Source organism: Ictalurus furcatus, chromosome 15 (assembly GCF_023375685.1).
Source record: "Ictalurus furcatus strain D&B chromosome 15, Billie_1.0, whole genome shotgun sequence".
In the NCBI taxonomy this organism is placed as follows: domain Eukaryota; kingdom Metazoa; phylum Chordata; class Actinopteri; order Siluriformes; family Ictaluridae; genus Ictalurus; species Ictalurus furcatus.
In genome coordinates, this window is record NC_071269.1 from 24,060,575 (window position 1) to 24,088,074 (window position 27,500).

A 27,500-nucleotide genomic window follows, 5' to 3' on the forward strand; every position below is an offset into this window, starting at 1 on the left:
ACCCGTTAAAGATGAAGAACCCACTGAAGAACCCGTTAAAGATGAAGAACCCGCTGAAGAACCCGTAAAGTTTCTGGATTTGGCCTTTTTTTTTTTAAGAATAAATATATATATATATATATATGAAATGAAACCCATGTTGCTTAAGAAGAAGACGTTTGGTTTGTCTCGGTACATGTCTTGATTTCTGCTGAAGTGTTTGTGTGTGTATTGCCATTTGCCTTTGGCTGTGTGCACTAATTACGGCTGATGGCTCACGGTGACACGGTGTGACAGCTCCGAGTCCAAAAAAGAGAAACGCAGCGCACTTTAGTGCAGAGTTTCTCTGTTCGAAAAGTTCAATAAAGTTGAACAAAGCTGACAAAGTGCTTTCAGCTACACGACACAAATAACGGAACAAAACAGCAGAAGATAGCAAAAAGTATAACTCTAAAACTCGATGTCATAAAGCACATATAATCAGGTCCAAAAGTCCGAGTCCACTATGAGCGCTGCGTATTTCATCATTTATCAAAAACTAATACAATTCTGTCCAAGAAAACTTCTGAAAAAAGAAGAGTCCATTATTCTTTTACGGAGGAGTAGATCTGCCAGGACGATACGAATAACGGCATGATGCAATGAAATAATGAAATGAAATGAGAAAACAATAATAAGGTAAATACACATGCACTGCTATTCACGGTGCCGCTCGTGTGACAGATAGAAATGTTTCGTAAAACTTTTTGGCTAAATGATGCTTGTGTTAGTTGATGCATGTCAGTAATGGCACACTACATCTTTATATATTTTTTTGAATTTTTTAAAATACATCCATCCATCTTCTATACCGCTTTATCCTTTTCAGGGTCACGGGGAACCTGGAGCCTATCCCAGGGAGCAAGGCGGGGTACACCCTGGACAGGGTGCCAATCCATCTCAGGGCACAATCACATACACACTCATTCGGACACTTTAGACACACCAATCAGCCTACCATGCATGTCTTTGGACTGGGGGAGGAAACCGGAGTACCCGGAGGAATCCCCGTAGCACGGGGAGAACATGCAAACTCCACACACACAGGGCCACGGTGGGAATCGAACCCCCGACCCTGGAGGTGTGAGGCGAACGTGCAAAATGTCCGCAATTACAGACGTTTTGGATGCGAAAAGAAAAGTAAATATACTACTAGAGAAGCCTAGTGTCTGTTTCAGTTCATAAACGCACATAACACAGTTCCATCATCACATATTGTTGCCATATGGCAACAATTACATTTTACTATTTAACCTTGATAAGTCATCAATGATAAAATTTCTTAAATATGAAGGTGTATAATTAATGAAAGTGCATATTTTTTGTTGCTTTTTTTTTTTTTTTTTTTTTTTAAAGTGAGGAATAGAATAGAACGGTTATAGGAAATGTGTTTTATTCCTCATACATGACAACAATTTGCAGGAGTACTTCCTGCCATCGCTTACGTTACAGCAGCTATAAATCTTTCTCCCACTTTCCAGGCACTCGTTTTTGCTTGCCATGTTACCAAGAAACTTCAAAAAGAATCTCACAAATGTAAAGTCACAACTTTACCTCAGATTTTTACAAAGCCCTTGCGACTGGAGACTCCTTCCATAAACGTTAAATAACCTCTCCTTACATAAAACGTCACCGGTCAACTATTATACCGTTATCTTGGTTAAATAGTAACATATTTGTAGCCATTTATTCCCGTGAATGGGCCGTAGCAATGATAAGAAACCAGAAAACGTGCATTAATAGAAACCCGTGATGTGCAGCGACCAATCAGAATTGAGAATTCGCCAGTGAAATGTTTTTATACATGACTGTGTATCATACGGTGTCAGAAACTGTATCAGTAACGATGTCGTTTGAGGTCAGGGAATGCATACTTTTGGGCCATACTGCATAAACAGCACAGACTTTCTCTCTTACACACACACACTCACACACACACACACACACCGTGCTCTGTGTGAGTTCAGGCGGGTTGTCGTTGATGTCGGTGATGGCGATTAGCGCCGTGGCTGTGCTCGACAAACCGAAGTTCAGATTCCCCTCCATATCTGTTGCCTCGACGATCACTGTGTACTGAGGAACTCGCTGAGACACACACACACCACACACACACACACACACACACACACAGGGAGAAAGAAGAGCAGTGAGTTAAACAGATAGATGAACAGCTCTGTGCTACAAATGCCTTTTTATTCTGACAGAGTGCAGTAACAGGATTTTACAGCTTCTGCACACACACACACACACACACACACACACACACACACACACACACACACACACACGAATGCTGACACTGACGCTTTATATTCACCTCAGCATTTTCCAGGTGTGTGTGTGTGCGTGCATATCTGTGTCTCTATTTATTGCTCTGCACTAACACGACTCTACATCGCTCACTTTAATAAGAGAGAACGAGGGAGAGACAGACAGAGCGTGAGAAAGACAGAAGGCGCGAAAGAGGCAGAAATCTGGATTGTATCATGATCTGTTTGAACCCTTTACCCTTCCTGCAGCTGCATTATGTGTAATTACGTTATTATGGGATCGTCAACTTACTGTGTACAAAAGTGCACTAGCAACTAGCTAGCAATCAGTTAGCCTATCGCAGCAGGAATTCACGTAATGTTTAACTGAGTGTTTAACAGGCAAACTGAACTTCTCTTAGATCGTCGACGTCGTTGCCGTAGACTGTCCAGACGGTCGACGCGGCTACTGTACAGTCCGACTATGACTAGTACGCAAAAGTAGCTTTCGTATGAAGGAAATAGGGACGATATCAACAACAGCTGCAGGTCGTTTTTTAAAGTAATGATCGATCCATCCGCTTAGGAAATTTGAGCATTCTCCGTCGTACACGTAGACGTGTCGCCTCGGGACTGCTGGAATAATAGGGGAGGGGTTTAAGAGGAAAACGTAAATAAAGCACACCACCCTCACTACTCATACACATCACCATTAACATTCATGACTTACCATTAATAACCATGCACTCTGTTACTATTCTGTTACACAGTATACAGACAACAGACAGATAGAACTAATAGATAGTGTGTGTGTGTGTGTGTGTGTGTGTGTTTACCTCCCTGTCGAGTCCAGCTGCGACAGTAACAATGTCTCCTGTCTCTCTGTTAATAGTGAACATGTTTGGGATCGGGATGTGCGGGGTCTGCTGGAGAATCCGGTAATGCACCATGCCATTAGAGGTGGTGATGTCATCAGCATCGTGCGCTGTTACTGTCATCACTGTCGTACCTTGTGACACACACACACACACACACACACACACAGTTAACGACCCCAATTAGGCCAGTTATAAAGACACATAAACACACACCTTGATAAAAAAAAAAATAATAATAATACTAAGTGTTTGGAGAAAATAAATAGAACTAAATAGAATAGATATACAGGAATTAAAAAAAAAAGTTATTAAAGTTATAATTACATGCCTGGTTTAATCGGTTATCAGGTTTATGATGCTTTTTCATGCTTTTGTATACAATAACTATGCTTTATTTTACTTTAGTATATGTTAATACATGATAATATGCTTTATTAAACCACAGCGCTGTTGAATTCTGGAATCCGATTGGTCGATTTTCTATAACAGCAGCTCTGACAATAGTGCAGCTGAACATCCCAGGTTCATACTGAATAAATGCGCTCGTTCTAATACGTGATCATTTCTCTGAACGTACACAGGGACTCGTATGACAGGCACGCCACATAATCCACGACTAATAATAAACTGAATAAAAACATGCTGTTGTTTAATAAATGTGCGATCACTGCGTTGGTGAAGGTTTCTGTAAGGATACGATTAGTAATAATGATACGTTTCATTTATATAGCGCCTTTCCGGAGCTCCAGGACGCTATATCAGTGATATATAGACGATGAACAATCATGGACAAACACACACAGTGTGAAAAATAATGAGCGACCAAACACAGAAAAGAAACACACAGTAGAGTCAGTGAGAAAATGCATTATAACAGATTAGGACGGATAACACGGAGAAAACAGATACGCTTTTAATTGGGATTCGAACTCGGAGATGGACGTGATGCTAATGATAATCCCAGATTTTAGGTGCTATAACACTGAAAGACCTGCCACCCATGATTGAGAGACGAACCCTAGGGACAGAGGACAGTCTGAGCCCAGAGGACCTGAGAGAGCGGGTCAGGTTGTAGCACATAAGTGGTGCACTGAGATGCCAAAGCGTGAAGTGATTTAAATGTGAGCAGGATTATTTTATATTTAATGCGAAATGAATCCGGGATCGAAGTAACGTGAGCTGAGCGCTCGGGATGTGTGAGGAGTCTAGACGCAGAGTTTTGAATATACTGCAACTTAGCAATAGAATCCGCAGGCAGACCGACGAGGAGAGCGTCGCGGTAGTCAAGCCGTGAGGAAACAAATGCATGAACCGGTGTTTCAGCGTCTTTGAGGCTAATGAAAGGACGGAGGCGAGCAACGTGACGCAGGTGAAAGAAACCAATTTTAGAAACGGAGTTTATATGAGCTTTAAAAATGAGGGAGGGATCAAAGATGATGCCTACATTTATTTTTTACAGTACTAGATGGTTTAATGAGAGTGCTATCGATGGCACAGGTAAGGTCATAGAGGATATGTTTAGTAAGTCTTTAAGGTGTTCCGATAATAATGATCACAGTTTTGTCCATGTTAAGTTTTAAAAAATAGGAGTTAAGCCATCCGTTTATTTCATTTACACCTGCTGATCGTGGACTGGTCTGGAGAGCGGGAGCAGATCTACAAGCTGTATAGATTTGAATGTCATCGGCATAACTGAAACCGTGACAGCAAATAAGTTGACCCAAAGGCGGTATATATATAATAAATCGTAGCGGTCCAAGAACTGATCTCTGAGGGACACCTAATTTTAAAGATACAGTAGGCGACTTATAATCCTGCATAGAAATGTAGAACTGTCTATCCATGAGATAAGAAGTAAACCAGGAAAGAGCAGCACCGGTGACACCGATATCCGAGAGACGGGAGAGAAGCAAGTCATGACAGACAGTATCAAAAGCGGAACTAAGATCGAGTAATAGAAGAATGGAAAGAGAACCGGAGTCGCTAGAAAGCAGTAGGTCGTTGACAACCCTTACGAGGGCAGTTTTGGTACTATGGAGAGGACGAAAGCCAGACCGAAAGGGGTCAAAGAGATTATTTTGAGCAAGGAAAGATTGGAGCTGGGAAGGCAACAGTACCTTCCAGTAGTTTAAGTAGTAGAGGGAGAGAAGCAGAAGCTAAAGATCTGTTTATGACGTGAGAAATAGGTGCAGAGAGGACAGAATGACAGCATTTGAGGAGAAATGTTGGAGCAGGATCAAGGTGGCACGATGAAGAACTGGATTTCAGTATTGAGTCACTGACAGAAGAGGGGTTCGTAGGAGTACAACTAGACAATTGTTGACAAGAGTGGTCAGGCAGAAAACTAATATCTGAGGCCTCGCCTATAAAGCACTGACAGACAGCATTCATTCATTCATTCAGCATTGATCATTGTGGAAACATAATTGGAGTTCAGAGCAGTCTTGTATGCATTGAGGTGATCAATGAGAGCTAGATGGTAAACAGTAAGGACAGCTCAAGCCGTCTGCCAATGACTTTTAAGGCCCGGAGCTCAGGTGGTATACCAGGGGGACGTGTTGGAAGACGGGACAGGCCTAGTCTTAATCGGAGCATGCTTATGCAAAATATCACAAATAACAGAGTGGTATTTTGAGAGTATCATTGAAGGACAGGAGATATCAAAAACATCAGAAATTGTAGAGGAAGCAATGGAAGCAGAGAGTAATGTGGCATGAACAGATTTAAGGTCCCGATAGGATATCAATGTGTTATTGCATTTCTTTTGAGCAGGTAGACAGACTAAATTCAATGAGCTTATGATCAGATAGGCCAGTGTCAAAAGAAGAGACTGAAGCAATATCAAATCCAGATGTACAGATTAAATCAAGAGTATGACCATGAATATGAGTAGAAAAAGTCACGTTTTGAGTCAGATTGAAACAGTCAAAAACAGACAATCATGAATCCACATGAATATTAAAGTCACCAAGCAGGAGGACACGTGATGACGAAGCGCAGGCAAGAGTTAGGAGTTCACTGAGTTCGGAAAGTCAGATTGAACCTGAGGAGGATGATATATTAGTATACTTGTGAGAGGACAGTGAAAGTCAGCCTTCAGGACCATATATTCGAATGTATTAGTGTTGTGAAAGTCAAGTTGGGCGAGACGAAGATCATTTCGAGAGATGACAGCAAGGCCACCCCCCTTGACATGTAGCCGCGGTCTGGACAGGTGTCTGTAACCATCTGGTGTAAGGAGGCTCAGCTGCACGTAATCACCAGGTACTTGCCAGGTTCAAATTTTTTGTCCGTGATTATTTTGTTGAGGTATGAGGCTTTCAGAGATGGAGCGGCAGTTCAGAAGAGCAAAATGACGATGTAAAGCATCAGGGTTGATCAGCGATTTATAGCGATCCTGCAGGCAGTAAGATGGTGACTTAGACTAAGGCCGGGCCCTGTTGTTAGACCAGATGCACGGGATAGTAGCAGTGAGTGTTCAGGGATACTCTGGATACTCGCAGACGACGAGTAATCCCAAGCGTCTGACGATACTCATATGTCGCAGAATCAAGACGCGGATGGCACTTTAAAGCCCTGAGTTGGGATGCTGAGTATCCCATCTCCATTTCAGTTTTATCACCAAAAATGATGCAGAATAGGAGCATTTGCCTGAGGCATATTTATGCTGACAGATATGACGTGGACCACTAGCGATACCTCGTTACCCAGACCCCGACTATCAAATCACCAATATACAGCTCACCAAGAGGATGGCAACCCATCCAAACAGTAAGCAGTAAACAATTAGCACAGCTGATACAGAGAGCGTTAACTCACCCACCAGCCGAGCCGGAAGTGGTGGACATAATGGGGTGAGAGCTCGTAGCAGGCCGACAGCCAGACAAGCATCAAACAGCGAGATAAAACACAAAAGTATCCAAAAGAGTCCAAAACTGAAAACGTTGCCGGTCTAGGAACCAAAAAAAATGAAATAATCCACACAAGGCACATACAAGACAGACAAATCAAACAAAAGTCCGGGTGCAACGCGACTTCAAAATATGCCTCCGATTCTTCATGGCGTGGATTCCACAAGATGTTGGAACCATTCCTTTGAGATTGTGGTCCATGTTGACTTGACTGCATCACGCAATTCCTGCAGATTTTTCAGGTGCACGTTCATGCTGCGAATCTCCCGTTCTACCACATCCCAAAGGTGTTCCATTGGATTCAGATCCGGTGACTGGGAAGGCCACTGAAGGACTCATTGTCATGTTCATGAAACCAGTTTGAGATGACTTTGCTTTGCTTTGGGACATGTTGCATTATCATGCTGGTAATAGCCATTAGAAGATGGTAAATTGTGGATATGAAGGGACGCACATGGTCAGGAACAATACTCAAACAGTCTGTGACATTCAAGTGATAATTGATTGGTATTAACAGGCCCAAAAAAAACATTCCCCACACCATTTCACTACCTCCACCAGCCTGGACTGTTAACACGAGGCAGGTTGGGTCCATGGATTCATGCTGTTGGTGCCAAAATTCTGACCCTACCATCTGTGCACCTTAGCAGAAAGAGATTCATCAAACCAGGCTACGTTTTTCCAGTCTTCAACTGTCCAATTTTGGTGACTCTGCCCACTGCAGCCTCAACGTTCTATTCTTTGCTGACAGAAGTGGAACCCGACGTGGTCTTCTGCTGTTGTAGTCCATCTGCCTCAAGGTTTGACGTGTTGTGCATTCTAAGATGCTTTTCTGGCACCCTGTGATAAACGCCAAGCATCAATTTAAAGTTCTGGGGTTCAATTCCCATGTGGTGCAACTTCTTAAAAGTGTGTGTAATATTGCATCATTCCTTTCCATGGGTCAGAGCTTAAGACGTTTGGACTACTGATTGGAAGGTCGTGAGTTCAAATCCCAGCACAGCCAAGCTGCCACTGCTGAGCCCTTGAGCGAGGCCCTTAACCCTCAAATGCTGTGTTGTATAAATGAGATACATGTAAGTCGTTCTAGATAAGGGCATCTGCCAAATGCCATCAATGTAAATGTTAATGTTCTGTCAGCTCGAACTCGTCTGGCCATTCTCCGTTCTCTATCCTCTATCATCAGCAAGGCGTCTTTGTCCACAGAACTGCAGCTCACTGGATGTTTTTTTCTTTATTGCAGCATTCTCAGTAAACTCTAGAGACTGTTGTGTGTGAAAATCCCAGGTCAGCAGTTACAGAAATACTCAAATCAGCCTGTCTGGCACCAAAAATCATGCCACGATCAAAATCACCGAGATCACATTTTCCCTATTCTGATAACATGCATCTGCATGATTTTATGTATTGCACTGCTGCCATATGATTGGCTGATTAGATAATAGCATGAATGAGTAGGTGTGCTAATAAAGTGCTCAATGAGTGTATATGACAGAGTAGTGCTAATATAGTTGTAGTTCACACTTCCACCATTAGGGGGCACAATGCATTTCAGCAAAGAACATTTAGCTAAAAATACAACACAACACGCACACACACACACACACACACACACACACACACACACTGCAAAACTTTCGTAGTTGTCGATATATTTGGCGGGGAAATGTTGCATGCTTTGTGAAACCCCAAATAAGATCTGAAATCTCTTGACGAATAGAGCAACGTCGCACAAATTGTTGTGTGAGCAAAACCTGTTGGGTTTGCACTCTGCTATCTCTCAGATCCAATTATCTCTGGGAGGGTAAAAATAAATCGTGTCATTATCCAGCTGACGTGTTGGGAAAAAAAGAGAGAGAGAAAAAAACAATATACGTCAGGATAGAGGTGGAGAACGAGAGACGAATCTGTCTATCCGTCCAATTCATCTCTTTCTTTTTCTGTAGCATTGCGTTATTTCATCATCTCTGATGCAAGAAATGGTGCTATGGTGGGCATCATTATCCCTAGAGAAACACTCTCTCTCTCTCTCTCTCTCTCTCTCACACACACACACACAAACACACACACAGTGATACAGTCATTCACGATAGCTTCAGGTTACATCTTGGCAAACAGACTCCTCTATTCTGCCACATACAAAAAAAGTGAATGATGAAGTAGTTGCAAAAAGTACGAGGAGTTGGACTGGGCAGCGTCTGTCCTCCCTACGTGAAAGCGTCTGTCCCGACACATAACAGCCTAATGACACCTTGTAATGGTCCTCATTTTGGACTATGGACACAATGAAAACTACTTCAGTTTTCAGCCTAGAATTATTGCTTAAATTCATCACGCCTCCTAATGGTGGAAATGTGAACTGCACCTACATTTGTACTATTCAGCCGTACAGTATAAATGCACGTATTTAGAGTTAATAAATGTAATCACAGGATAACTATCATATATCAAGTCAGATTTTAGTCTGTGAATCATGTGGAATTGCTTTCATGGTTACATTTAGCTAGATGATCTGTCAGACAGTGTGTGTAACCTGCTAGCTACACGATATTATAGACACTTGACCATCACACCCATATGTAGTTCTTCCCCAAACTGTTTGCCACAAAATTGGAAGCACACAATTGTATAGAATGTATTTGTGTGTGCTATAGCATTACAATTTCCCTTCAGTGGAACTAACAGGCCCAAACCCGTTCCAGCATGATGATGCCCCTGTGCACAAAACGAGCTCCATGAAGACACGGTGTGTTAAGGTTGGAGTAGAAGAACTCGAGTGTCCTGCACAGAGCCCTGACCTCAACCCCAGTGAACACCTTTGGGATGAACTGGAACACTGACTGCACCCCAGATCTCCTCAACATCCCAACATCAGAGCCTGACCTCACTAATGCTCACAGACACGCTCTAAAATCTAGTGGAATGCCTTCCCAGAAGAGTGGAGATTATTATAACAGCAAAGGGGGGACAAATCTGGAATGCGATGTTCAGAAAGCAGATATGAATGCGATTGTCAGGTGTCCACAAACTTTAGTGTATATAAGATAGCCTGATCTGGACATGGAGGACAGGGGCGGCTGTGGCTCAGGTGGTAGAGCGGGTTGTCCACTAATAGTACGGTTAATTTTCTGTAGAAGTTAATAATCCATCCATCCATCCATCCATCCATTTCCTGTACTGCTTATCCTATACAGCTTGGAGCCTGTCATGGGGAACTTGGGGCACAAGGCGGGGGACACCCTGGACGGGCACAATCGGACACACGTCCACACACTACGGACAATTTGGAAATGCCAATCAGCCTACAGTGCATGTCTTTAGACAGGCGGGGGTAACTGAAACACCCGGAGGAAACCCCAAAGCACGGGGAGAACACGGGGCAAACGCGCTAACCCCTAAGCCACCGCGCCCCCTATACTGTAAGTGTCTCCACTCCACGAATCTCTCTGAATTGATGCAGTTTTTTTTAAATGGTTCGTTTCGAGTTGAACGGGTCACATGACTAAAAATCCGCCATTGTTTTAGCCATAGAGTGTACCGTATTAATCGTTTTTTTTTTTTTTACATACTTGTATGGGCTATGTTCATTTTTACCATCTTGTTCTTCTTCCGAATCATAAAACGAAGAACAACTCGTTCATTTGAAGGCCTACCTGGTTTGGATCCCTCCATCACTGAACCGTTGTAGATCTGGTTCTTGAACTCGGGCCGGTTGTCATTCATGTCGATGACGAAGATGTAGAGGTCCACCGGCTGCTCCACCTGATTCCCGTTCATATCGACCGCATGAGCACGGAGCTGTTTAAAACAAAGATAACCATACATTTGGACTCGTTCTCTAAATCTGGCTCCGATTTAGACGGGAAGTCAACATGATCATCATCCCATTTATATACGTAATGAAATACCGAATGTTCAGCACTCTAGTGTGTAAAGTTTGATATAGCCTTTCTCTGTCGTGTCTTTTTTTTTGTTGTTGTTTTTTTTTGGCAGTTTGAGTGATTAGTCCAGAAGGGCACTAATTAGTGTCACAGTTCCAATAAGCGTCCCGGGTACATTACATACATGTAGTAAAGTGCGGACATGAGGAGGAAGTGGTCAAAATTGATTTTCACCGAAGCAAATTAACCTCCTGCCGTTTTCTATCCGTCTCAGCACTCGATGACTCCATTTTCTGAGAATCGGAACATTTATTACATAAACACACATCAAACATAATAATGTTGTTTGTGCTGTTGATAGAGACTTCTGTCTGAAACACCCTGTTTGCCTAAAAACAGTGTGTATATGACAGGAGCACACACACACACACGCACACACACACACACACGCACACACACACACACAGCAATACAGTACATATATGCACAACTTTATGAATTTGCATTTTAATTGAAGAGAAAGTGATTAGACAGCGTGATTCAGTGTGTCTAATTGAGGTGTTAGTGCAGCAATTTTAACTCAGCCAGGGGCATGGCAGTTACACACACACACACACACACACACACACACACTCACACACACACACACATATATATATAGTTCCCACAAAGAGTGAGTCTCAGAATATTTCTTCCTGTCCTTTGGTTGACATCTGCCCATGTTTCTCTGACAGACAGAGAATATATTCTAATATTATAATATATTGAGATTATATCCATTTTCCCCTCCGTTACTGTTTCGTCTTTTTACACAATGTCGCTCTTTCTTTAAATCTATCTTTTCTCTCCCCCCCCCCTCTCTCTCCCCACTCCCCCCTCTCTCTCTCCCCCCTCTCCCTCTCCTCTCTCTCTCTCCCTCGCTCTCTCTCTTTCTCTCCCTCTCCCTCTCTCTCTCTCTCTCCCCTCTCTCTCTCTCTCTCTCTCTCTCTCTCTCCCTCTAAGGTTAATTTGACTTTTGTTTTTTTTCTTGTACATCGTTTGATCCATTGGGGCAACCGATATCCGTCATGTGCAGCAGTGTGTATGTGTATGTGTGTGTGTGTGTGTGTGTGTGTGTGTGTGTGTGTGTGTATCTCCCGGGCTCTAGCTGTGATGTGGTAATTCAATAAGAGGGCGAGTCAGAGATTAGGCACACGTTTAAAGGAGAGGAAATGTAATTCTGTTCTGGAATTAAAGTTATTATCTTCAAACAGATGGAGGGATAGAGGAGGAGAAATAACACTGTCTTCCCTCCACCCTCTCACATCACAGCACTGAGGGATAGATATTAGGGGTGTGCGTCTCTCCCCCCGTCTAGAGGCGATTTGATGTGCAGTGCAATACGTGATCAATGATCCGACATGGGAAATATCCATTTAATCAGGAAACAATTCAATAAGATTTAAAGAAAAAAATAAGTGCTTAGGTTTGAGGAGGGGGGAAGACACGCTTCCTTCTGTGAGAATGATAAGTACAGAGGCCACACCTCCTTCAGTGAGACTGATAAGAACAGAGGCCACGCCTCCTTCAGTGAGACTGATAAGTACAGAAGCCACACCTCCTTCAGTGAGGCTGATAAGTACAGAGACCAGGCTTCCTTCAGTCAGACTGATAAGTACAGAGGCCACGCCTCCTTCAGTGAGGAGTACAGAGGCCACGCCTCCTTCAGTGAGACTGATAAGTACAGAGGCCACACCTCCTTCAGTGAGAAGTACAGAAACCATGCCTCCGTCAGTGAGAAGCACAGAGACTATGCCTCCTTCAGTGAGACGAACAAGTACAGAGGCCACACCCCCTTCAGTGAGAAGTACAGAGGCCACGCCTCCTTCAGTGAGGCTGATAAGTACGGAGGCCACGCCTTCTTCAGTGAGACTGACAGGCACAGAGGCCACATCTCTCTCACTGAGACTAATAAGTACAGAGGCCACACCTCATTCACTAAGACTGACAGGCACAGAGGCCATGCCTCCTTCACTGAGACTGACAGGTATAGAGGCCACACCTCCTTCACTAGAACTAACAGTCACAAAGGGCACACCTCCTTCACTAGAACTGACTATTCCCAAATCAGTTTACAACTGAAATTAGGTTAATAATCCTTTAATCCACATTTCTGAGAGCCGACACTTACCAAAACCCATGTTTCCAGTTTTTTATTTTCCCTTCATTCTTATTTTCTTTCTGCTTTCCTTATCTGCTCATCTATCTGCGAGAACCGCAAGCTGTTTTGATGGTTCTCATTATATCGATGTTGCTCCATCCTGAACGCAGCTTCGTATGTTAATTAGCCTGCGATGTGTTCACCTCCTCCTGCTCCATGTTTGGAGCCGTTCGAGAGCGCAACGATGCTAATTACGCACTTAGCTCAGAGCCAGGATCACTTTCTGAGGACGGATAACAAACCAGTGACATTTTCTCTACAGAAACGCACACATCAAGCATCAAACGCCCTCGATGTGCAGCCAAGAACACGACAGAACCCTGTTTGTTACCTGCGCTTCGACAAATTTACACATACACAAATCTACACTGATGCTACGTTAGCGCTCGGTTAATGAACAGCGAGAGATGATTTAACGAGTGTCAAAACAGCTAATGAGGAGTAAAACTAGACTTTCAACCCACGACTTCTGTCAGGGAAGAAAAAATAAACAATGTGCACGACAGATGGTAAACACGTAACGTCTGACTGAGAGGTGAAAGATTCAGGCAGATTTTAGTCTCACACAAGTAGTTCTCACTGATGATAAGTTACACTATTAAAACACGACTAGTTTGATGTTGTTTTTCGTCGGATAGCTGAGGAAATATAAAGCAGTTCTTATGCTTGTGCACTTACGTGGTAGGACGAGCGCTCCTCTCTGTCCAGGGGCTTGGTGACGTACATCTTGCCTTTCTCTGGATCGATGTTGAACACTTCGTTGGGTGGCTGATCCGCTCCCACACCGGTGATGCTGTATCTGATGTTAATGGAGCGATCTTTATCTGAACGGATCTGCAGAAGAGATGGAACGATCCGTCACATGTTTTATAAGTTTACTTTAGCAGACTTTCAGGTCAGTCCCAATATAAGGAGTTAATCCGCATATGCCAGCCAATCATGAGCGAGTATTTATTCTCCATGGCCATTTTATCATGCAGGGAATAAAACATGAGAGGGCATGATGTTATCACGTCAGTGTAGACGTTCCATAACGTGACTGTGAATGGATTTTTAAAAATTACATAATTTAATACATAACAAAGTCAGCCACTGTTGTTATAAACACACAGATCAGCCATTAAACCTTAAAACCACCTGCAGTGCACTGCGTGTCCTGACACCTTTCTGTCATAACCAGCATGAACTTTTATCAGCAGTTTGTGCTACAGTAGCTCTACTGTGGGCTCGGACCAGACGGGCTAGTCTTCACTCCCCATGTGCATCAATGAGTCTTGGGCACCCATGACCCTGTCGCCAGTCACCCGTTTTGGAGATGCACTGACCTGGTCATCCAGCCATCAAAATTTGGCCCTTGTCAAAGTCACTCAGATCCGTACGCTTGCCCATTTATCCTGCATCCAACACATCAACTTTAAGGAATGACTGTTCACTTGCTGACTAATATATGATAATGACTGGTCACATATACATTACAGCACAGTGTAATTTTTTTTTCTTCACATATCCCAGCATGTTGGGGTCAGAGCACAGGGTCAGCCATGAAATGGCGCCCCTGGAGTAGTTAAGGGCCTTGCTCAAGGGCCCAACAGTGTCAGCTTGGCAGTGCTGGGGCCTGAACCCCCGAACATCCAATCAGTAACCCAGAGCCTGGCAGTGTTGGGGCTTGAACCCCCGACCTTCCGATCAGTAACCCGGAGCCTGGCAGTGCTGGGCATGAACCCCTGACCTTCTGATCAGTAACCCAGAGCCTGGCAGTGCTGGGGCATGAACCCCCGACCTTCTGATCAGTAACCCAGAGCCTAGCAGTGCTGGGGCATGAACCCCCGACCTTCCGATCAGTAACCCGGAGCCTGGCAGTGCTGGGCATGAACCCCTGACCTTCTGATCAGTAACCCAGAGCCTGGCAGTGCTGGGGCTTGAACCCCCGACCATCCGATCAGTAACCCAGAGCCTAGCAGTGCTGGGGCATGAACCCCCGACCTTCCGATCAGTAACCCGGAGCCTGGCAGTGCTGGGCATGAACCCCTGACCTTCTGATCAGTAACCCAGAGCCTGGCAGTGCTGGGGCTTGAACCCCCGACCATCCGATCAGTAACCCAGAGCCTAGCAGTGCTGGGGCATGAACCCCCGACCTTCCGATCAGTAACCCGGAGCCTGGCAGTGCTGGGCATGAACCCCTGACCTTCTGATCAGTAACCCAGAGCCTGGCAGTGCTGGGGCTTGAACCCCCGACCTTCCGATCAGTAACCCAGAGCCTAGCAGTGCTGGGGCATGAACCCCTGTCCTTCCGATCAGTAACCCAGAGCCTGGCAGTGCTGGGGCATGAACCCCCGACCTTCCGATCAGTAACCCAGATCCTTAACCATTAAGCCACCACTTTTTTCATTTAATTACAAATTTAAATCTTATCAATGAATGAAAGTACATAAGCACGACTACATATAATGAGATTTACACTACAGCCTCAGCGTCTGATGGCAGATTGGCAGTAAATGTAATAACTTCCATAACACAAAACACTCAGTTTGTCAACAAGAAACCGCAAAGTATAAAATCCTCTATCCTGAAGACTTTCCCATGTCGTAAACCTTAAAGATACAGGTACAAAGTGCTGACACTGGAGACTCCTTCCATTAATGTTAAATTTCTCCTTACAGAAAACATCACCATATCAGCAATGACACTTTTTTTTTTTTTTTTTTTTTAAACGTAACCCATAACAGAACAGCTTTTATGGAAATATGGAAAACGACACCTTCTGACCAATCAGATTTCAGAAACCAACAGCACTGTGATAATGTATTTAATGATATCTATGTACCATGAGAACACACAGAGTCAATATCAGGTGTAAGTCATTAAGAGACAATTAACACTACTACGAGTATATGTGTGTGTCTGTGTGTGTGTGTGTGTGTGTGTAAGCTCTGTAACACTTAGACAAGTCAGATTGTAAGAATTCTTATGGAGTTGCGGGATTGTGAGATCATTTTATACGTCCGCGCTCCTCCCGAGGCCCACAAGAGTCCATTAAGATCTGAGACAGAACACAATCAGTGCAGCAATCACATACACCTTCTGCCATCCATCATTCTGCTTCTCTCTCCCAGCTACAGATGTCATTAGCACTGCGCACACACACAAACACACACACACACACACACACACACACACACACAGTGTTATGTTCTCCAGAATTGGGACTACATCACATGAGAAATTCAATATCTCCATCTGGAGGAAATAAGCAGCGTCATTTTTCTTCTGTTTGGAGTTCCTGACAGTCAGAGCTCCCTATAGCGAATGCTCAACTTGCAGAGTGTGCATGCGTGTGTGTGTGTGTGTGTGTGTGTGTGTGTGTGTGTGTCCGTGTGTGTTTCTTCTGTAAAACACTCGTGCAGACGTTAAGAGCTCGGCATTATTGCTGTAATTAGACAAACGAAGATAGGCGGATTTAAACAGAGTTACTGAGGAAACAGACGGTGAGTTTCAGTTGAGGATAAAGTGGCACTAACACGCTTGAATGTGAATGTATCGTTATAATATATTGTTACACAACATCATGGTTATGGTGTAGCTGTACACACACACACTAAAAAAAAACAAAACAACAACAACAACAAAAATACGACAAGGCAAAACAAGGCACACGTATCCGCTAGGTTTTACGGCACTTGTGCCCCGTAAAATCTCACAGTATTTTAAAACACTATTTAATAAGCAAATATTTGTTTGGGATGCAGCCAGAAGCTTTACGTAATGTGGAGCAAAGGTGGCACACTATTTACTAGGGTGATGCAGGTTTGGGATGCAGCCACTGGCTTTATTGTAGCTTTTAATAATGTGTCAGCATCAAATTTTCAGGTTACAGTGTGCACAGAATAATATTATTATAAAATTGTTCTCTCTCTCTATTTTTTTATTTTTTTATTTTTTGCAAATTCAGAATTAAGACAAAACATATGGAAACTACTATTTTATTTAGTAACGCCCCCCCCCCCCAAAAAAAAAAAAAAAAAAACACAAAAAATTTGCTTGTGCATCAAAATCCAAAAACAGACGTGAGAGATACGAAGACATTAAATATTCAAGGTTGGTGACTTAAGTCAAAAAAGTTACATTAATATTCACACGGGGAAAGTTCGGATCCGGAGATGGGTTAAGCACGAGAGGTTATTTTAACAGCAGACATTGTCCCAAAGTGGCTTTACAGAAATATATACATTCAGAATATACATTTTAAGTTTATCCCTAATGAGCAAGCCAGAGGCAACTTTGGCAAGGAAAAACTCCCCGAGGCGATATGAGGAAGAAACCTTCAGAGGAACCAGACTCAAAAGGGAACCCCATCATCATCTGGGTAACGATTATAAATAATTCCCTTTTACAGCTGTGTACTACATGGTCAAATAGTGCAGTTGTGTAACCAGGAAGTTCATTACAGTTTTCACGTGTTTTGTTGAACTTCTCCACTGTTCACTGATGGAGACTTGAGTGCAGAACTGTTTGTGGCAAATTGTAGCCATCGTAAGCCATCGTAGGAAAACTTTCCATACTGTATCGATCGCAGTCCAAAGCCGTCTTCATGGTTTTTAAGTTCTACCATCCTCGGTCGTCTCAATGATCTTTGGGCTGTCCATGTGGGGCCATCTTTATCAGCAGCGAGTGATTTCCAAGTGATGATCAGGACGGATCGAGCAGGATACTGTACGCTGCTATTTTTTTCTCTCTCCGTTTGTTGTCAAATATAATATGACGTAACATTAAATCAAGGTTTTCTTATTTGCACATTCAGAATTAGGACAAAAAACGGATGGAAATTTACACTCCCGTCTTTTGACAGAAGGCTTTGTGGTCCTCCATTAATTAGGTGAAAAAAAACAGTCATCAGAGGTGTTACGGCTGCTGAACTGACACATCCAGAGAGAGAGAGAGAGAGAGAGGTGTGTTTGGGGGGGGGGGTGAGATATTGGTCTGGGACTGCTGTGTAATTGGGTCTCATTTCAGGGATTTTTTCCATTTAGAGCTCGAACTAGCTCCACCTGAGGGCCGACACTCTCAAACTATTAGAGACCGGATGCTAATGGAGTTCTCCATTGGACCACTGTATGTAGACACTGTCCCAGACTAGATCTGGACCTAAACACACATGCATAGGTTTCCGTTTAAACTGACTTTTCAAATTTCAGGTTTTCCATTTAATATTTTTATTCACATTTTATTGAAAGAGCTGGATGGAAAATCTCATGTAGCCTTAACGTGCAGCTGAAAATGAACATGGTTCGAAAGAAAAGCTCATAATGCAGTCATTCTATGGTGTTAATTATTATTATTAGTACTAGTAGCATTAGTAGTAGTAGTAATAGTATTAGTAGTAGTAGTAGTAACAGTATTAGTAGTAGTATTTATTCAAAATTATTATTCTTTTATAATTATTATTATTATTTATAATTATTATTTCTAAACTGCAAAACTTTCATACATCATCAATATTGTTTAAAAATTGACATCTTGTATCATTTTCTATATTTTGCTTGTCACTGAACGCGATCAATTTTTGTAATCAATTACTGTAAGATTTCTTTTGTTTGTTTGTTTGTTTTTAATCTCAGGTGTAATGTTTTATCCTTTTATTCACAGTCACCTGACTTGAAGCCCATAGAAAATCTCTGGTGATTTTTGAAGGCGGCGGTTGCAGCACGCAAACCCAAGAATATTACTGAACTGGAGGCCATTGCTCATGAGGAACGGGAGAAGATTCCTCAGGAACGCTGCCAGAAGCTCTGCATCTCGTTTACAGCAGGTCATAACAGCAAAAGCGTGCTCTACTGAGTACTAAAGATTCTCGCCATGAAGGGGTTGAATCATTTTGAGACTGGAGAAATCATTATAAGTTGTATTTTCTGTTCAATTTTGGGAAACCACATGAAGCGTTCGTCGTGTCGAACTATTTCACTTGCTTTTGTTTGATTTGTTCATCGCAAACAGCTGAAAGTCGGTACGTTTCGACAATAAACTTGATTTGCACTGAGGGGTTGAGTCATATTGATTGCAACCGCACATCGCTTTTGTTAGTTGCTACGTTTAAGTCTTAAATAAAATCTATAAATCCAAATAATTCTCGTTATCAGGACGTCATCTCTTTAAATCGACAGGAACGATAACAGACGAGTGGAAACATTTTCACGTTCACTCGTGTTTTCAGAACGATTATTTTGTGAGGGGGTTTTTTTTTTCCGGCAAAGTGTTAGGATCTTCAGGCGCTAATTTAATAAACACGACCCAAACATCTCAGAGGCAGAATTCAGAACGATTACACACTCAAGTGGAGAAAAAAAATTTAATTCCCCCTCCTTCATCTCTTGCTCTCTCTCTCTCTCTCTCTCACCCTCAGTTTTAATAGGAGTGGAAAAGAAGCATAAAATCTAAATTAATTTAATCTGACAGTGTGCAAAGCCCAGCATAAATCCCCCTTTTTTTAATATCATATATTTTATGACTCAGGACATGATACATGTTCTTTTTTCTAGAAATTTCCACCCACTTTTGTATGTGTGGTCTGGGGATTTTCACTATATTAGTGTGTTTGTTAGGAGATTAATAATAAAAAAAAATAGCTCTAAAATAGGACTTCAGATTAAATTCTAATAAATAAATAATTAAATAAATAAATAAATGCTTTTGATATTTTTCTTTAATTGCATATCAAATGATAGTGGCAGAGAATGTGGAAGGCGGTATCGATTTTCTCAGGGCTTCGCGAAGATGTAAATAAATATAAATAAGAATATAAATATAATATAAATAAGATTGTCATAATAATCTTTTTTTCTCCCTCTCTCCTTTCGCCGAGCCCCACACGAATTTATGGAGATACTAGAGATCCAGATCCTTTCTGCCTCTGGATGGAGCTCAAATCTTCTCCAATTCCAGACTGCTGGGACTACGGCTGCTCCTAAGGCCATACAGACTTCATATAAATCCATAATGAACTTTTTCACACTATCTATTGTTACCCAGATGAGGATGGGTTCCCTTCTGAGTCGGGTTCCTCTCAAGGTTTCTTCCTCTTAAAACATCTTAGGGAGTTTTTCCTTGCCACCGTCGCCACTCAGTGGCTTGCTCAGTTGGGATAAATTCACACCTTTAATATCTGTATACCATGTTGATATTTCTGTAAAGCTGCTTTGAGACAATGTCTATTGTAAAAAGCGCTATACAAATAAAATTGAATTGAAAAATTGAATTGAATTGAATGTAATAAGGATGTTGCTAAGTAGCTAACTCCAGCTAAAAGGCTAGGAATAACAAGAACATCATTTAGCTCTTGCTAAACACTAGTCCATTAGGTACCTGTACAAGAACGTCAGCTACAATGCAAAAACACACTAAAATGCCTGCCAGTGTTTAACACTATTGTACAAGCTGCTAGCTACATAACTGATGTGTTTAGCTACTGCTACTTCTATATGCTGTACGTAACTAGCTACATAAAGCTACACTGTAAAGACACTAAAACATGTGTCTGTGTTTTGGTGTTTAGCGCTGCTTAGCTTGAAATACAGTACGTCCACACAAAACACTGAGAAAAGACACCAAAATATCTTAGCATTGTTTAGCTTGCTTACATAAGTAGCTAACATAACTGACACAAAAATAGCTCTGTTGAATCAACATATTGTTTCTACATATGCAGTTAGCTACAGAATTAGCTTGAGTGAAAAATAAAACACTCAAATGTCTTTCAGTGTTTAGCATTGTTTAGCTTGCTTGCGTAAGTATCTAGCTACATGTATCACTTGCTATGGTTCAGCTACATAAGTAGGTTGACAAAAAAAAAATAGTGCTTAGCTGTGTTGACTCTACATATTGGTTCTACACAAGTAACTAGCGGGTTATTATTAGCTTCAGTGAAAAGAAAAAGAAAAAAAAAACCTCCAGCAAAATGTCTGTCAGTGTTTAGTATTGTTTAGCTTTACATGTGTAAGTGTTGACCAGTGTTTAGCTGTCTTTTTGTCTAAGTAGCTAGTCGACATTTAGCCTGCTTGTTAGCTAGAGAATAAACACCACTTAGATGTGTTTAAAAAGGTTGAACAAACTTTATAAAATCTCTATTTAAATAACTAGTTAAGTAATTATCTACAACAAAGACTGTAAGATGTCCGCTGATATTTATTGCTGTTTAGCTTACTTGTGATAAGCATGTTGACTGAAAACTAACATTGTTTGTTTGTTTGTTTGTTTGTTTGTTTGTTTGTTTATCCTGAGTGTCATTTGCTTGGAAATAACTTACAATAAGCACATAAGCACTGGTTCACTTCACCAACCTCTTATAGTCAGGTCCATAAGTATTTGGACAGTGACACCATTGTCGTCATTTTGCCTCCGTACACCATGACAGTGGATTTGAAATGAAGCAATCAAGATGTGATTGAAGTGTAACCATTAACCGAATTACAGCCATTTTGTTTGGGTTTTTTTTTTTTTTTTGCTCCGTTTTCAGTCCCTCCATTTTCACAGGCTCAAAAGTAATTGGACAAACTAAATGCTACCAAATGCTAATTCAGTTCTGGGAATGAACTCCAGAGCTTTCATCTCCTTAATTTGTCTTGAAATTACGAGGAAACAGGCCACAGCTGGCCATGAAACCGCCTATCAGTCAATTGTCCAATTACTTTGATCCTGTGAAAAAGGAAGGACTAAACGGTCAATGCATATATTTTTGTTAAAGCCCTTGAATTACAGCTGAGAGTCTTCACCTCAATCCCATCTTGACTGCTTCATTTCAAATCCACTGTGGTGGTGTACAGACGCACAATGACGAAAATGGCGCTGCCGTCCAAATACTTATGGACCGGACTGTATATTACATGACTTTAGCGGGAGGGGCTTTTGGAGGGCAGCTACGTCCGGAGGAAGTTAGCAAGATCACCGACATCGCGTGCTGCATCCCGTGGCTTCGTATCCAAATTTGGAGTCGTAGGTTGTTCCAGGAAACTATTTAAATAAACAGATAAATAAACCGATGAATGAAAAACATGTTGCACGGATGACGTAAGGGTCAGACATAAACTATTAGGGGTTAATAATTCATTGAAACGCATGAAAATCTCCTTCTTCTTTTTAAAACTTTAGCCTGAAATTACTATAAGGGACAACAATCTGCTGTTAAACTTCCACTTTATTCCACTATCGCGCTGTTTCAGTGTGTGATTGGCACCTTTAGCTGATCTCTCTCTCCCTCTCTTTCTCTCTCACACACACACACACACACACGTATAAATAAACAGGCGAGATGAGTGTGTGCTTTCCTCAGGGTAATGAATGATAATTGATTCAGTTTGAAGAACACTAGAAGGAAAAGGCTCTCACCTCATCTCTTGCTCCTTATTAGAGAAAAGAAGAAGAGCAAGAGGATTTACAAGTGTGTGTGTGCATGTGTGTGTGTGTGTGTGTGGGACTAAAACTGTGTAAATGACTTATTTGTCACTGAATTGAGGCTAAATGTCCTTCGGTACTGATGTTGTGTAAGAGCCGCCGACTGATTGTATCACTCAGTGCTATTACCCACACACTGATCTCAGCCAGGCGCTGCCAGACAGCGTGTCAGCGTTAAACAGTGGAGCAACATCGTGCTCAGTTCAGGTCAAAATGTTCCAATTAAAAATGTTTTCATAAACTTTCGACAACAACAACAACAACAACCAAAACTTACAAAAGACCTGCTGTTTTCTTTACTTGTTTTTTTTTTCCTCTCTCAAATAAATCTTGCATAAAAGACATCACATGCAACATCTGGGTGGGGAAGTCCTACTGAAATGACATTTTAGAAAGTGCTAATTGATCGCGAGAGTCAAGAAAAGTTTGGATCCTTAAAAGTTAAAGGTAAAGTTCACCAAGAAATGTTTGCCGAATACAATCTGAACTCGTAAGAAGAAGAGTGTCGGCTCGGGTGTGTGTCGTGTTCAGAAGGTAAATCTAACGAAAGCTTTCCACGGGCTCTTTAGATGCCGTCAGCTTCGGAGCTGTTAATGTGTGGTGAATATCTACTGTAAGATGTATGATCAAACCCTCATGATTCTGAAATACTGGCCAAATACTGGCAAGATTTCTTGGTATTCACGTTGCAAACTGAACACCTGCCCTTCAGTCATATTCGTTTGCAGATGTAATGCTGCTCAGGCTGCAGTAAATACCAGAGCAGGTGAGAAACACGTTGCTTTACACTGACGCTACGCTGTATTTGACACTTTTAGGTAGAAACACTTCAGATTGCAGTTTGATTAAATGGTATAAGGTGTGAATGTTTGGTTAGCGGTTGATGCTAGGTGTCATTAGAGTGTAATTGTAGTTATAGACAGTAATGTCTCTGTGCTACATTTCAGTATACAGTTCAGTATACATTTTGCCTAGTTTCCTGGCAACAGTGTTATTTTTCTCTCCTTTTGCTTCACTTCTATCCTGCTTTGTTTGTTTTATTAAAAAAAAAATACTTTTCTTGTAATGTTCTTTCTTTCTTTCATTCATTCTTTCTTCCGTTCCACTGCATAGACAGCAAGAACATCGTTATTTTTTTCTCTCCTTCATCTTTCTATCCTGCTTTGTTTACTTGTTTATTAGTTTTCTTTCTTTCTTTCTTTTCACTGTTTAAATGGCAATAATGTTTTTCCTTTTTCTTTCTCATTTGTCTTTCTATCCTGCTATGTTTACTTTTTTGTTTTCACTTTCTTTCTTTCTTTCTTTCTTTCCATTGCATGGACAGCAAGAATATGTCTTTTCTTTCTTTTTTTATTTCTTGAATTTGTTTCTATCCTGCATTGTTTGTTTGTTTGTTTCTTTGTTTGTTTCTTTCTTTCTTTCCACTGTATAAATAGCAAGAACGTCTTTCTTTTTTTTCTCTCCTTCATCTTTCTATCCTGCTTTGTTTACTTGTTTATTAGTTTTCTTTCTTTCTTTCTTTCTTTCTTTTCACTGTTTAAATGGCAATAATGTTTTTCCTTTTTCTTTCTCATTTGTCTTTCTATCCTGCTATGTTTACTTTTTTGTTTTCACTTTCTTTCTTTCTTTCTTTCTTTCTTTCTTTCTTTCTTTCCATTGCATGGACAGCAAGAATATGTCTTTTCTTTCTTTTTTTTTATTTCTTGAATTTGTTTCTATCCTGCATTGTTTCTTTCTTTCTTTCTTTCCACTGTATAAATAGCAAGAACGTCTTTCTTTTTTTCTCTCCTTCATCTTTCTATCCTGCTTTGTTTACTTGTTTGTTTTAGTTTTCATTCTTTCTTTTCCCTGTATAAACAGCAATAATGTCTTTTTCCTTTTTCTTTCTCCTTTGCCTTTCTATCCTGCTATGTTTACTTGTTTGTTTTCATTTTCTTTCTTTCTTTCTTTCTTTCTACTGTATAGAGAGCAAGAATGTCTTATTTATTTTGCATGTTCCTCACATTTGTCTGTCTATCCTGCTCTGTTTACTTCTTTCTTTCTTTCTTTCTTTCTTTCTTTCTTTTCATTACATAGATAGCAAGAACATGTCATTTTTTTTCTTTCCTGTATTTGTTTCGATCCAGCTTTAATAGTTTGTTAATAGTTTGAAGAAATAAGTAGGAAAATAAATCAGGAAACATAACGCTATCGAGCTTCAATAAACTTCAAGCCACGGATGGAATCAAACCAACAAGTAAATTCGACACGTCTGGTTAATTTCACTCACGAGCTCCGTTTTGGGCCATTCCGATTCACTTTTCGACCCGTGACCCGTGTTCTCATTGTGTCTAAGGATCACGCGGACTAAAATACAAACGCTACTTGAATTAAATCTAAAATTTGTGGACACAGAGCGGAACCAAGCGTGCAGAAATTCAGCTTTCTCTTTGCATTCGTACCGTTTGAGTTTGACTTTTTTTTCCCCCCCAGTTTCTTTTTTTTTTTTCATCTTGTTCTCATTAACAGTTGGCCAACCTGTAATCTCGATCTATAATTGTATGTAAATTCCACTCCAGATGGCGACGCCGTGAAATTTTGGGACTTATAACGTGCGTGCCACCCCGTCTGCACATAATAGCGAGGTCTTTTCGCAGTTCTTATTATCGGAGTTGTTAGAAATACTTTGGAAAACGACAGATGCTTTACCGCGTCCTGATGATCTAGTGTCGCGGCATTTGTTACCGTTTTCTCGGCGAAACTTCACTGGAAACTGTTAACACGGGTGATGAGCTTTTGGTGGATGTGACATCGCCCTTCCTGTTTCTCCAGATGGCGTGAGCCACAATTACAGCACCGATTTTATTCCTCCATCAAGAACTGCATCATCTTCCAATGATAAACATGCAGAACATTACGTCCTTATTGGCTAAAATTATAACGCATAAGCCGTTGCAGAGTGTACTCATCAAATGTTAGTCATTAAATTATCATCAGCAAAGACATGTTTCGTGGCTGTAGTTTGCCTCTTTAGTTTTGCACTGGAGGTAATAAGCTAATGTAGCTAACATCTAAGATTAGCATGAATCATTACTCAAGTTCTATTAAATGCTTTTTTAAAAAAAAAAAAAAAAAAAAAAAACATTGTAGTCGCTCAGTGACTCAAACTGAATTTCTGGTGCTGTTTCTGTTGTTGTTTTTTTTTTTTCTGTCTTTTTATACAGTACAGATATGACATGCACAGCTAACTCCAATTATCCTATACAGTATACGATAGCATGTTGCTGTGTGTGTCTCTGAAAGCACAATTACGGAGGATGCAAAGCAAAGAATATCTCTCATTTCCAAGAAAGGAAGTCGAACAGGAAATTACTTCCCCAGTTACTCCATTAGCATTTCTACAGCTCAAACGCAGACTGTAAAGAGCTCCAATTAAGCAAGTTACCCCACTAACTATAGCAATACAGCGCATCTCTCTCTCTCTCTATCTCGCTCTCTCAGTCTCTGAGTTGCCTCTCTTTCTTTCTGTCCTCCATTTTTTTTTTTTTTTTATCCAATCATGTATCATAATCTTCAACCAACAGACAGTTTGACATTTCCCAGGTTGGGTTCTCGAGACGGCTGCGCACTTCTGTCTTCTTCTATCATATTCAGATGTACACACTTGTCCTACACGATGACAAGCTTTCAGGAACGAGGGAACAAGAGAGAGAAAGTGAGGAAGAAGAGTTCTAGTTCGTGGAAGTGTACAAAAAAAAAAAAAAAAACCCTCATGGACAATGTGTTCTTCCTGCTCCGAGGTTGACGTGCCCGTCATTATGTAGAGCACCTTTAGCTACACGGTGTAGCTGATCATGCTGCAACAGGAAGTGCTACAGGAAGTCATTCTATCTGACTGCTCAACTATCCACTGTAGCTAGTGCTATGTTGAGACACACTCCTCATTTGTTCAGCTTGATCAGGAGAGGATTTCGGAGCAATTAGTCGCCCGGAAAATGAAATAATTGAAACGCTAATTTATTATTAATATAAAATGTAAATAAAAACAGAATGTAACGGTTTGCAAATCTCATAAACCCGTATGTTATTCACAATAGAACATAGAAAACATATCAAAGGTTTAAACTGAGGAAAATGTACCGTTTTAAGGGGAAAAAAATAAGGTATTTATGAATTTGATGGCCACAACACGTCCCAAAAAAGTTGGGACGGTGGCAACAAAAGGCTGGAAAAGTAAGTGTTAGTAAAAAAAAACCACTGGAGGTTAATTGGGAACAGGTCAGTAAGACGATTGGGTATAAAAAGAGAATCTTAGAGAGGCGGAGTCTTTCAGAAGTAAAGATGGGCGAGAGGTTCACCAATCTGCGAAAAACTGCGTCTATAATTTGTGGAAGGATTTCAGAATAATGTTCCTCAATGTAAAGTTGCGGTGGCTTTATTGTGAATATCTCGTCATCTACAGTACATAATATCATCAAAAGATTCTGAGAATCTGGAGAAATCTCTGCGTAAGGGACGAGGGTGAAAATCAGTACTGCGTGCCCGTGATCTTCGGGTCCTCAGGTGGCACTGAATTAAAAACAGGCCTGATTCTGTGATGGAAATCACTGCATGGGCTCAGAAACACCTCCAGAACTCATCGTCTGTGAACACAGTTCCCCGTGCCATCCACAAACGCTGGTTAAAGCTCCATCATGCAAAGAAGAAGCCGTACGTGAACATGATCCAGAAACACAGCTGTCTTCTCCGGGCCAAAGCTCATTTAAAATGGACCGAGGCGACGTGGAAAACTGTTCTGTGGTCAGACGAATCGAAATGTGAAGTTCTTTTTGGAAACCATGGACGCCGCGTCCTCTAAACTAAAGAGGACTAAAGAGGAGAGGGACCGTCCGGCTTTTCATCAGCGCTCGGTTCAAAGCCTGCATCTCTGATGGTATGGGGTG

The 27,500-nt window shown here is 41.4% G+C and overlaps 1 protein-coding gene across 2 annotated transcripts in view; it reads right to left on the reverse strand.

Moving 5' to 3' along the window:
* LOC128619048 (cadherin-4-like) overlaps nucleotides 1-27,500 on the reverse strand; it is a 369,140-nt gene that overhangs the window by 26,171 nt on the left and 315,469 nt on the right. For both annotated transcript variants that reach the window (XM_053642896.1, XM_053642895.1), the window contains 4 exons: nucleotides 13,816-13,971; nucleotides 10,710-10,854; nucleotides 3,104-3,276; nucleotides 1,966-2,103 (listed from right to left, as the gene is read on the reverse strand). In XM_053642896.1, coding sequence (XP_053498871.1) covers nucleotides 1,966-2,103; nucleotides 3,104-3,276; nucleotides 10,710-10,854; nucleotides 13,816-13,971 — 612 coding nt within the window. The remainder of the gene's footprint in view (nucleotides 1-1,965; nucleotides 2,104-3,103; nucleotides 3,277-10,709; nucleotides 10,855-13,815; nucleotides 13,972-27,500) is intronic.